General features: G+C 40.1%; 1 protein-coding gene across 1 annotated transcript in view; it reads left to right on the top strand.

Moving 5' to 3' along the window:
* LOC120822509 (roundabout homolog 2) overlaps nt 1-12,940 on the top strand; it is a 68,438-nt gene that overhangs the window by 40,338 nt on the left and 15,160 nt on the right. The window contains exons 6-14 of the mRNA XM_040182268.2: nt 169-305; nt 2,846-2,970; nt 4,276-4,447; nt 6,763-6,968; nt 8,327-8,408; nt 8,534-8,699; nt 9,216-9,382; nt 9,472-9,593; nt 12,005-12,236. Of these exons, the coding sequence (XP_040038202.2) occupies nt 169-305; nt 2,846-2,970; nt 4,276-4,447; nt 6,763-6,968; nt 8,327-8,408; nt 8,534-8,699; nt 9,216-9,382; nt 9,472-9,593; nt 12,005-12,236 (1,409 nt within the window). The remainder of the gene's footprint in view (nt 1-168; nt 306-2,845; nt 2,971-4,275; nt 4,448-6,762; nt 6,969-8,326; nt 8,409-8,533; nt 8,700-9,215; nt 9,383-9,471; nt 9,594-12,004; nt 12,237-12,940) is intronic.

Below are 12,940 nucleotides of genomic sequence, written 5' to 3'. Positions count from 1 at the left end.
TCTAAAACACCACACAAGTTTAAGCAGCATTAATTAGATTGTAGTGTTTGTTGACTGTATTTATTTGATTTAAATGAACATTTTGATATGCGTCGTTGCTATCGATCTTCTAGTTTTGTGACATTTTCCTTTGATCTCTTCACTTGACTTCATGTCCCTGTCTCCCAGGTATGAGATCAGGCATGAAAAGGAGGACTTCTTGCTGAGGATAAAAAAAGCGTCCGTCAGTGATCAGGGAACCTTCACCTGCGTAGCAGAGAACCGTGTGGGTAAACTGGAGGCCTCTGCCTACCTGACTATCAGAGGTGGGTGCCTGCTTGCGGACTCACTCGAAGCAAAGCTCATAACCCGTCCCTGATATTTTTGTGTCTCCCAAAGCAGGCCAGAGGACAATCATCCTTTATTGCCCACTTTACGAGCGTTATTGCCCCCCTGCTGAAAGGTTGGGCCCCGCCTCAGCTTTTCTTTCATATCGCCGGGCCGATGTAGTTGATTGCTCCAGATCTCCAGCCAGGCTCCAGATATGAAAGATCTAACCAGTTTTAAGTGAACTGTTATGACTTCTCCCGGGGGGCTCAGTCTCCATTCAGCCTACTCACGCCATAGCTACGGCATATCAGGCTGAGGGAACTATTTCACAATTAAAAAAATTCAATTCTAATTAGCAAATCAGACCCCCTATTCTTTCGGCTCTTTACTTTATAAGATACGGAAAACATTGTTTAAACAATTTACGATAGAAGTAACATTTTACTTGGAGCCGACTTGGAGCCATAACATATTGGTACAACGTGGATGAGTACTTTCTTAAATCATAACACACACTGTACATTAAAGAACTCCTGCATATTTCATTCCTTCTTTATGACTTTATTCCTTTTGTATTGTATTATTGTTGTTGTTCCTATAACTAAGGCATGACATCAACCCTTAAGAGATGTAGCCACACATTAAATTGCCAACGATTGGTGTCGGAAACAAACAAGACATATTTTGACCAACATGAGTATAATGATTTTAGACATGCTCACTATTCAGTTACACCAGACCACTTATTGGGAAGCTGCACTAAATAATTAAATGCTGGCCTAAATATTTCTAGAAAGAAAAAAAAAATTAAATAAATAATTGTTAATCAAATGTTTCACCTTAGGTTGTAGTGTGCTTATGTTTCCACTCATTATTTGGAATATTTGTTTAATTATTTTTACTAATTACAGTTATTTTTATATTAAATTATATTGGGCATATGTAATACTTGCCAGTCAACCAGATGACAAATTTGCCCTGATTTGAATTTTAGAACACATTTACATTTTGCTTTTCAGTCACTTAAATGTAATCTAAGCCTGTCCTTCAAAGGTCTTTTTCGCTTACGTGAGACACTTAACAAAAATATCTGTTTACTGTGAATGTTCCCTAAAGGTGACATTGGTTCCAGAAAAATGATTCAGCACTGGGTTTTTTTGGCAGTGGTTACTCTTCTCTCTAGGATTGCTACATTTCCTTGAGGCTCATGCCATCACCTGCTTTTGGTGACTGAGCTCCACCCTCCTCCCCACTCAAACTTCATGGATTGAAAAGAAGGTTACTATATTGTAACCCTAGTTCTATAAGCACAATTGCAGCCCTTTGCTGGTCTATATGGCTAATCCAATCCTCCAATTAGAAGCATGCATTGGTCCACCGGGAATTGCCATTGGCAGAAGAGATAAAGGATGGCAGGCAGCAGGGTGCATTAGGAATCAGGAAACATTTATTGCCATAATATGTCAGACATACAAGGGATTTGACTTGGTGGTTGGTGCGTAACAGCAGACAGTACGGCAATGGATGACAAGACAAGTGTGCACAAGGAATAAAACAAAAAATAATGCTATGGGTTAGTAGTATAAGGCTATGGGTTAGTTTAAGATAAAGGAATAAAAGTTGAAGTAAAAATATTTAAAAAATAAAGTGCACGAGCGAAATGAAACTTACAAGTGAAAAGTGGCGTGTGCAGTGTGAAAGAAAGTGACCGGTGGAATGTCAGAGTCAGCCATGCTGCCTTTTGTTTTTTTCGGGTTAGCGAGTCTTCAAGTAGGCATCTAGCTGGCTATGCCAATGCAAATTTCCCGTGGCCCAAAGCACGCTTGTGATTGGAAGAGGGAAATGCAGTACAGGGCGGAGCCTGTGTAAATTAGAACCAAACTCCATCTCATTCATTTCTGATTTTCATTCTATTTTTTTCTGTCCCTCTGTTCTGCTCCTCTGCTTTCCTTCTCTCTGAGTTGTGTGTTAACCTCACTCACACCATTGTTGTGTTACCAGCTCGCCCTGTTGGTAAGTAAGAGCTGATCCCATTATGCATGCCTCGCTCTTCTTTGTTGTTTCTGTTTTCGATCACACAGGCATATGCATGGTTTAATGTGGCATTCCACAAACATTCATCATACTAATAGGGCACATGCATATCCACATTGTTACTATCAACCCTTGACTTTTCCGGAAAGTTTGGATTTACCACCTCACTTTTTTTTATGGATATAGATAGTATGATTCATATGTCCTAATTCACAAATCTTCAAATGAAAACGACTTTGACACCCTGATAATTAGTAGATATTATTCATTCAGATGTTCTTGCAGCTGGATGAATGACTTGTTTGATTGGCATAGTCAAAAAATAGTTCCTAATGATGTAACAAAGATCTGCTGCATGAACCTTTGAGGTAGTACAGTAGCTGGACCTTCAGTCACAGAGTTTTTCTCTAATACTACTCTTTCTATCACGCGCACTTTGAAAGTCTATGCAAAGCTATTGTTATTGCTATTGTATTATTGTTTATTTCACTTTAAATCTCAGAGGCGCCCCAGTTTGTGGTGCGACCCCGTGACCAGATTGTGGCACAAGAACGGACGGCTACCTTTCCTTGTGAGACCAGAGGCAAACCTCAGCCCACTGTCTTCTGGCAGCGAGAGGGTAGCCAGGTGAGGCGACCGATTTGACTGAATGTGGCCGTTTTTTATGTGGCTGTATATGTATGCACTATGAGGACTTCATTATGTCTCTATTATCCCCCACCCCCTCCCCCAGGGTCCAACTAACAGGTTCAAACCAGGTGACAGCACTGTGTACTTCTGTTCGATATATAGACAACAAACTGGTAATTTATCACCAATCTACCTAAGTCCCATACTGGCCAATTCACTTAGCATGTGCAGCATTAGAGTCATTAGACGTAATGAGACCAGGCTAATGTCCTTTCCTGCCCATCAGCTTGTGTGCTGCTTGGGGTGCAGAAACAGACATAGCTGATGCCTCAATTCCATAGCCATGACTGCAGTTTATTACAGCAAGATGGTCACTCTTGTGGACAAACTGCCATCTAGACTTAGTTGGACCCACCCATTGACCTACTATTCTAACTGCATCGTACATAATTTTTTGGAATATGTAAGCAAATTGAAAAGATGCATTGAGTACAGCAGTGATTGGTTTGAAGTCAGTTATGTTTACTAAATATGCAAAGTTGAAATGCATAAAATGCATCTAAGTGAATAGTGGGGACGGCATTTTTTTTAAAAATATGCCCAGTATCGAGTGAGAGCACTGCTGCCAGAAACCACTAAATAGATTGTAGTAATTGCTTGGGGAAATTATCACTGTGGATTTACATCAACTAAAAGTGATTTTATTTGCTACTGAAAGGCTCAGATTGTGTGTCTAAAGACACTACGGAAATTTCCGTACTGAGAAGTCAAATGCTTTTTAATTTCCCTTGATGAAGTTTCTTTTTTCCCATTGGAAAATGTTAAGGCAACCAACTGGTAATTTAGAAAAGTGCTGATTTAAAATAGTTAAATTACTGTCAGTTACATTGAGATTCACAAAGGTGCTTCATGAAATATAGATATTGATATGTGCCGTGACCAACGGCAAACATTCAATTTCAGAAAAACATGAATCTCAAAGTTGGTCCTTTGGGTACAAAACAGTTGAGCATAACTCTGTTAGAAAGATTTTATTTAGTGCTCAAAAGTAAGCAAGCAATTGCGATTCTAGGGTTTCACCAGGAGACTTGGTGGTAACTATTATTTCAATAATAGTTCTGCAAGCTATTAAAGCAGGAGATAATGTTCTGTCATGAGCAACTCATCAATACATTTCCTCATGGATAATATACTTGTCATTAAGGAAGAACAAAAATGTATTTTTTTTTGTGAATTCTAAATTACCAAGAAAGTATGCCAACCCCTTTTATCTGCTTTACTTCTCTCTCTCACTCCCTGTAGGACCTCCTCTTCCCCAACCAGCCAAAACAGGGAGATAGCCGGGTTTCTGTGTCACTGAATGGAGAGCTGACCATTTCCTCCGTCCAACGCTCTGATGCAGGGTATTATATCTGCCAAGCCCTCACTGTGGCAGGCAGCATCCTCGCCAAGGCCCAGCTTGAGGTAGCAGACGGTAAGGCTGGACACGCATTTAGTAACTACGCGTTACAACATGGATGTAACAGCATGCACTAATAGTTATTACTTTCAATTGTTTTTCAACCAGCATTCTATAGATATGCACTGTTAAGTTAATTACTCATATGCATGGTACTAAAAATATATATATAAAAAAAAAATATATATATATATATGTAAAAAACTATTGCATAACTTTAACGCGGTAACAAGGTAATTTCAACAGAATGGATCATTACTTTTCCCTTTATTCTATAATATGGAGGGAATACTCCTGATAGTTGTTGGCCTTTTGGAACAATGACATATATTTTGCCTTGCTCTTAAAAGTCAGAGGTTCGTATTAGCAATATTGTTGGTATAAGCGTACTAACAACACACAATTTAATGGCATTGTCAATTGGATTCTGCATTGGTTTAATAGCATTTTAGGTTTTTGCAATGTTGTCCCGACTTACTAAAACAGTGAATAAAAAGCCCTTGTCCGCCCACACTCAGAGTGGTTAAGATGCATCTTACTATTATGTCTAAAAGCCACCACCTCTCTGTGGTAAATGTGAATAGTCTGAAAACTGCCTCTTTGATGGAGAAACACTTTCTTTTGACAAAGCCTTAATGTCAACATTAAGTGCTGCGCCGCTGCCAGCTGGGAGCTGTTTATGTCCTTTTTTTCCATTTGTTTCTTGGCTTTTCTCCCACACATTATTAAATTGACATCTGCTGAAGGTTTTTTTGAGAGGAAATGACTCCTGTTCTGTCACTCAGAAGATTGATCAATATCAAAATGTTTGTTTTAGAGCATGAGGGCAGGGAAAGATACGGTTGATTGATGGCTGTAAACGGAGAGTTGCTGTAATACCAAGTAGAAGTGACGTGATGTTTTTAGTATTACTCAAGATAGGGGCTGTGAGGGTCCTCCACTCGATGCACATTTTCAGAAAATCCATATATGCTCCACCCTGGCTCAAATGTGCAGCTGACAGGTTTATTTAATATCCAGTCTTGTGAGAATAGTAGAGAATAATGGTGTAATAATAGTGTAAAAATGTTTACCTGACCGCTATATGAATAGCACCTGGCCCTCTGATGGAGCGGCCCACAAACTTTTTGTCCATGGAATGGTCTTGAAGGTGTGGCGGATAAACATGCCGAAATAACCGACCGAAGAAGGGACATAGTGTGTGTGTATGTGTGTGTGTGTGTGTGTGTGTGTTTATATTTTTCAGAAGTAACAGAACGCACACACCACTGCATATGCTAGTTTGTTAGCCAAAGGTCTGTGAGGATTGAGAAGGCGTCATTGTAATTTCTCTTTTCGCTTTTTAGTTGTAACACTGATTAAATATCTCAAATGTGACGACTAATTCGGAACTGAGGTTCCCTTTAAAATGGTCATTATAGAATAATTTATTGCTGTGAAAATCCCCCAATATTGCTTTTCAGCAACACTGCATATGTAGATGATAATGCCACATAAATGCAAAGAATTCCGCCTGTGCAATAATCTTCGTCATGTATCCTTTCCCTCCGTTCTGGTTATTGTACCTTTACCCCCAGTGGCTTGAGGTGCCTTGTTCCTCATTGTGCTGAAGGAGGTGTGATGAGAGATTAGACATGGGGAAGCTGCTGTAAACACTTGTACAACTGGAGACAGACCTGATAACAGTTGAGAGCAGCAGTGAGGAAATTGGAAGCGGAGGGATGGTAAAAGGTCCAGAGGTCTTCAAAACTCCACATATTACGGTTGCAGAGTGCAGGGCCTGTTTTCTGGATGATATAACATGCTTTAGAAAGCTTTAGAGTAGGTGTATTGTTGTTCTGCTCGGCTAATGCAGAGTGTAGTTTTGTGTTTGTGTGTGGCGGGGGGTAGGGGGGCGGATGCTAAGAGGGTGGAGGTACGGCCGTGAGTCACAGAGTAAGAGCGGACAGGCATGAATGTGTTGAAAGGTGTTATGAAGAAGGTCTGGTAATTATCACCATGGGTGAAGCATCGTTAATCCTCACCTGGTAATTAAAGCTTAAAGGTGTGATGCAGTGCCATGAGCACACTGCCTCGCTGTAGGAAGGGCTCACGAAACAGTCACTTCCTCTCACAACAAATCCATCAGATTGAACCCTAACATCTTGGGCCTGCAGTCACTAATGCAATTACTGCAATCACAAATTAACACCTTGTGATAAGGTCAAATGTTTTTTTTCAAACACACAAAATCTAACAAGTAAGAATAATGAGTCATACATGCCAAAACTGTGACACCAAAATTACATTGTGATTTTAAATACTGCCTATTCCTTGATTACTATCTTTAGCCCTGAAGGGCCGCCCTCCGCCCATCATTCGACAAGGCCCTTCCAACCAAACGCAGGCGTTGGGAGGTCTGTCCCTACTCAAGTGTCAGGCATCAGGAGACCCTGAACCCACAGTCACCTGGCGAAAGAATGGCGTCAATCTGCTTGGAAAGGATCCACGCTTTTCCCTGCTGGAGCATGGGAGCCTTCAGATCCAGAGTACCAGGGTGGGTCATTGTGACAGATGACAGAAAGATGAATGTTTGTGGGATTAAGCATGGAGCATTCTGCATGCATTATTACATAGAACTTGTTTACTACTTTTGTATAATGGACCGAATAACAGGCGCATTTCTTACTTGTGGTCATTTATTTTAATACCTGCCTATAAAAAAAATCAACCAGGTGATAACTGGAAACGCTGTGACGTTTCCAAAGTGCAGTTTAAGCTTTTATTCCCTCATTTTTTCCTGTACCTTGTATTCAAACCAATTTTAGCCAGCATGTTTTGCCAGCAATATTTCTATCAGGACCTGAGGATTAATTAGTTAGAAAGTCAATTTTCATTTTACTTTGGATTAAATGATTCACCCAATAGCTAAAAATATACCTGTTTTGTACGCAAATAATCCCTGCACACATTTACCTACCTGCAAGTTGTTCATTTATGCAATTCAATAGAAACACCCCAAAAAATGAAATAGCTACTTTGTACATATATAGATACACATCCAAACACAGATGTCCTTACACACACAATTTATTTGCTGTTTTTTTCTTCTATTGCATGTGAAAAACTTTCAAATTGTCCCACCTGCCAGGTGAATGTAATTTAAAAAAATGCTTTTAAAAGATGAATAGCGAGTATTGATTTTTATAACTTATTAAATGCTGCTATTCAGTTTCTGAGGCAGCAGTTAGACTCAAGGATTCAAGGACAGGGACAAGTGAGTGGTCTTAAACCGCTACTATAATAGAAGAAGTGCAATATGCGGTGTCCTGTCACAGTGTCAAAGTGCTCCTCCTGTGTCACTCTCTCTTCTACTCTCTGGAGAGATGGCATGGCTGAGAGTGGTCTTTAAGGCATAGCCAATATACAATAGATTGTGAGATCTCTTATTCCCTGTGTCAGCACTGACGATGATAATGTTGATGGCTCTCGGAATAGAGGGTGACTATTATTGGAGGAAATCAATTAAGAAAATGAATCTATGCTCTTACTGGGCTCTTTTTTTAATGCTCTGTGTTAAAGTTTCCTCATCCACTCTCCAGCTATTCTTGAGCCAAATGCAGGCCAGTGGAGGTTAATGCATTTTTACTGTAATACTAGCTGTGAACTTCCTTCAAAAGCCCAGAGTGACGCAAGAGCTTTTAACAACCATTTTAGACTTACAGAAAGAAAACTGTTTCACATGGATTACAGAGGAAATATTTACAGGTCAAGTTCATAGAGATTGCTTCACCTGATTCTTTGCTTTTTGCTTTTTAATTTGGTGTTTGTGACAACTGTTGGAGTTGTAATGATGCAGATGCAAATAGTGGCTTGTTTTGGCCGGTTTTGGATAATTGAATCTGTCTTTCTTAGCTGTCTGATCAGGGCTTGTACACCTGTGTTGCCACCAGCTCCAGTGGAGAAACATCATGGAGTGCCTACTTGGATGTCAGAGGTCTGCTTCAGAAGAAATCATTTATATTAAAAAAATGTGTCCATATCAAGCATGACATTGCTTGATATTCTTTGCTATTGCAGGTATTCATTATCTCTCTCTCTCTCTGTTTCCATCTTTGTCAGACTCCACTGACCTCTTAGACTTTATTCCTCACAATGCAACGGCCCTCTCGGGGCCTCCCTCCAAGCCAGTTGTCACTGATGTTACCAAGAGCAGTATTTCGTTGTCATGGGAACCGGGGCCGGAGGTGGGCTCTCCAGTGTCCTCCTATGTCATAGAGGCCTTTGGGTATGTCTGTGACCTATGTCCTCTAGCTATATCTAGTGACCCCAAACTTTTATGGCAATTGTGGGTGTTTCTGAGGGCATTTATTCAAGCCAAAGTTGTTACAAGCAGAATTTTCTGAATGGGTTACAATTCATTCTTGAAGATAAAAAATTGTGTTTAATTTGAATTTTAATGCTAATTATTTGACGATTAAAATCTCTGTTCAAACAGAAAATGATTGGCACATGACAAAAAGCTTTTGTTCTTTCCTTACCAAATAGTTGACTAAAAAAGAGACTTGAAAGGCTTAGCATGTGTCATGATTGTTAAACTGATTGCTCTACTTGAGGATCACAGTTTTTCTAAAGATTTCACCAGTGAATGTGGCATTTCATTACTGTGTGAGATGTGATTTTAGCTTCCTGTCTCTGGAAACGCAGCGTACCAGTTCCGCCTCGAATAAACAATCTGCATTACTTCCATGGTAATGAAAAGATTCTTTCTAATTAATTACATTTGATCATCCTCTTTCTACAGGCAGTCAGTGAGTAACAGCTGGCAGACAGCGGCGGACCATGTGAAGACCACTGAGTTCACTGTCATTGACCTGCGACCCAATACTGTCTACCTGTTCATAATCAGGGCAGTAAATGCTCGAGGGCTCGGGGACCCCAGCCCCATGTCGGAACCAGTCCGCACTCAAGGTACAAAAACAAGTGCAGTATAATGAATCCTCACACACATGCATCAATATTCCCCCTCTACATGCCTGAATTTCTTTTCTGTCTCCCAGACATTAGTCCCACTGCGCAGGGAGTGGACCATCGGCGCGTGCAGAAAGAGTTGGGAGACGTGGTAGTCAGCATGCATAACCCTGTGGTCCTTAGCTCCACTTCTGTGCAGGTCACATGGACAGTGAGTACTTTTTTATTTTATTTTATTTTTTTAATTATAGTAGTTATACCTTCAGAGCAGCCAAAAAAATCAAGCTGAGGCTTTTGAGAACGTTGCACCGGGCATGTCACTGTGTTTGTTTACACAGGCACAGTAAGTAAATTGTTTGAGGAATGGCTACGCATTCATGGTCTGAGCAGCTGGTGCGCAATCAATTTAAAATGGTTTGAGGTAATGCTGTTAACAAGACTAATGTTTCTATTCAGGACAAATACATCAACATTAGATGCGAGATGCGTCGCTTCTGGAAGCAGTTTAAAGTCAGCCCTTTATCTGGGAAGTGTTATTTTTGTCTGTTAGCCAGGTGTCCCTAGTAGCTGCTGCTGTAGGTTAATGACACACGGCGTCGATGGCTTTACACTAGTGACAGATAAAGTGACAGGAAAAACCTGCCTTTTTTGTCCTTCCAATTAAGTCTGTGGATGTTACTTGACCGGGCGCCATTTGTGAGAAACTCACCCATTTGTTAGCAAATTTCTAGTAAAAGTGTCTTTATTAAAGTGCTTTTTCTGCACCGTTGTATATGTTCTGAAGTTGTTGTTGTCCTGTGTATTGCTTGTTGGAACAGTTGCACAAATCTCCCATTTCATATTTCATATGTCAGTGAACTTTAATTGGACAATCTTCTACTTAAATAGATGTCAGGTGACAAAACAAAGATGCTCAAGAACGTGTCAAAACCCTTATTCCAGAGCACAGCTTTATTAATAATGTGTCTATCTTCTAAGAAAATGGGAAAGTGAACACACAGGAGGGTCATTTATTTTGATTTATTGACCAAACCCCCTTTGATTTACTTTTCCTGTAACACAGTTGAACAAACACATTAGTGGCCGTACATCTAAAGTGCATAAGGCTTTCAGATTCTCAAATCACTGTAAGTGACATGCTGACTGAGAGAAAGAGACAGAGAAAAGAGAAGAGATCCATCTTAATATATTTCGATTGGTCTGACGATAAACAGCTCCTCTACATCACATTTAAAAGCCTTTCCTTGCGTGTGCCCTTGTTAACAAGCCAATGCTCTGAGTTCAATGTTACAAAGTGTGCTCCTCTCCTGAAATGGACTACACTCTAAGAAATTTCACCGTAAATTAACAGTATTTTACTGGCAGCAAGGACGCCAGGAATTTATGTTTTTTTTATGGTATAATACCGTAAATGGTTTTTACACTATGTTACTGTAAAATGGATTCTGTAAACCGTAAACTTGAACCAACTTTACTGTGAATTAACTGCAAATTACTGGCAGTCGACGCTAGTAACTTACTGTTTAATTTACAGTGCCCTACCGTAATATACGGTATGTTGTCGTATATTGGATTACAGTTTGTTACCATACGATTAGTGTTTTTGTGTTATAAAGACCAGAATGTTTCCGTATACTTATAACCGCATACTTTTGCATTTAATTCCCCGCAAATTAAAGAAAGACAACAAAACTCATTTCGGTCATAGTGGTTGGAGTTTATTAGATGCCTTTAAGACAAAAATGTTAGGCATTTGTAAACAAGAACAAAACATAGCATATGCTGCTTGTATACAATCATAAAACAATGAATCATAAAATCATTAGGAACAAGGTAAACTAACTGCAACAATACGCTATGGAACACTTTCAATTGACCGCAGCAAACGGCTGACGTCCTTAATCCAGTGCCTCTGTAGAACAAACAAAAATATAATATTTAGAAACACTGTCATTGGTAAAATATTAAAATTACAAAGTTGAGGAAGACAACAAGATGGAAGGAAGGAGAATGTTAATCATGCTAGGCAAATAACACTTACCAACGTTACTTGGAGAGACGAGACAATGAGAAACTCCTCCAATGTTGAACTGTTTTTCAGTGGCTGATATGGGCTTCCATACATTAACCTACAACTGATGTAATCTGTAATCTGCTATTATTGTAAATTGAGAGCTTTAACTGTTTATTTATGACATTGGCCGTTAATTTACAAGCACGGGATGGAAATTTAACTGTATGTTACAGTTATTATCACATACTGTAAGATACCGTTAGAAATGCCCGTAAGTTTACAGCAATTTGTTACAGTGTAGTAAAAAAAATGAAATGAAAAAGTCTACCTGTTTTGATTTAGAATTTTGAGTCCAAATTGGGCTGAAAGACTCAGAGGTGCTGTTCAGCTTTAACAAATAGATTACAACTCTCTTCCTGTGGTTTCTGTCTCCTCTGCTGCTAATTAAACTGTATGATTAACTAAGCGTACATTGTTCCTGACCGAGGAGACTGACTGAATGCCGCTCCAAAGCCGTTCACACACACACAGATGTACGCCACCTCCCACGTCATTACAGTGCAGCATGTCTTCATTGCACTCTCACGCTCCCTCTTCTTTCCTTTCAGGTTGAGAACCCATCCCAGTTTATTCAAGGCTACCGTGTTCTGTACCGGCAGACGTCAGGGCTGCCCTCCCCGGGGCCGTGGCAGATGCAGGACTTGAAGGTCGCCTCGGAGAGGGACATAACTCTTTCCGGTTTGAAGAAAGGCATCGTCTATGAGATTAAAGTGCGGCCATATTTCAATGAGTTCCAAGGTGCGGACAGTGAATCCATGACGGCACGCACTATGGAAGAAGGTGAGCGACAAATTCATTTTTCTGCTGACTTCATGTAGCAAAGAAATATGCGATTTAGTTACTTTTGCAAGTGCTCTTTTATAAATTATTCCACCTACTTTTATATTTAGCCGCTGCTGGTGACGGCTTCGTGGATAGATAGTAATGGGTAATGCCATTTCAAGTACACCCGCCCAACCTGCTGCTGTAGTATGTCCCTTGAGTGTGAAAACAGGTCTACCAGACAGCGCAGTGGGGGTCTGTGACAAGCTGGAGTCTCTGTAGGTTGGTGGGCAGAAGGGGAGGGAACAAACTGTCTCCTTTGACATCAGCTAAACTCTCTCTCTGCTCCTCAGTGGACCCCTGCTGCTTTGTCTCCATCACACACAAACCAGAGCCGAATGACATAAGCCCCGCTTATCAACCCAAACACACACACACACACACACACACATACACACACACACTCACAGTTTAAATCTCCAATTTATCTGTGGTAACACTTCTTGGTATTCTCCTTGTGCTCCCATCGTGCAGATCAAATGATTTGCTACTGGTTCTTTTTAGCTTAATTGTTCAGTCATAAGTAACTTAACATGAAATCCTTGTTAAAAATGGAGAACTTGTAGTATCATCTGAATAATTAATCATAGGCTGTATCAAATCCGAACACATCATGTGATAGAGTAGGCATTATTTTTGAGATTTTAATGGGGCTTTATTAT

Source organism: Gasterosteus aculeatus, chromosome 7 (genome assembly GCF_964276395.1).
Source record: "Gasterosteus aculeatus chromosome 7, fGasAcu3.hap1.1, whole genome shotgun sequence".
In the NCBI taxonomy this organism is placed as follows: Eukaryota; Metazoa; Chordata; class Actinopteri; order Perciformes; family Gasterosteidae; genus Gasterosteus; species Gasterosteus aculeatus.
The sequence above is the reverse complement of the archived record's forward strand: the minus strand, read 5'-3'. Positions and strand labels throughout refer to the sequence as shown.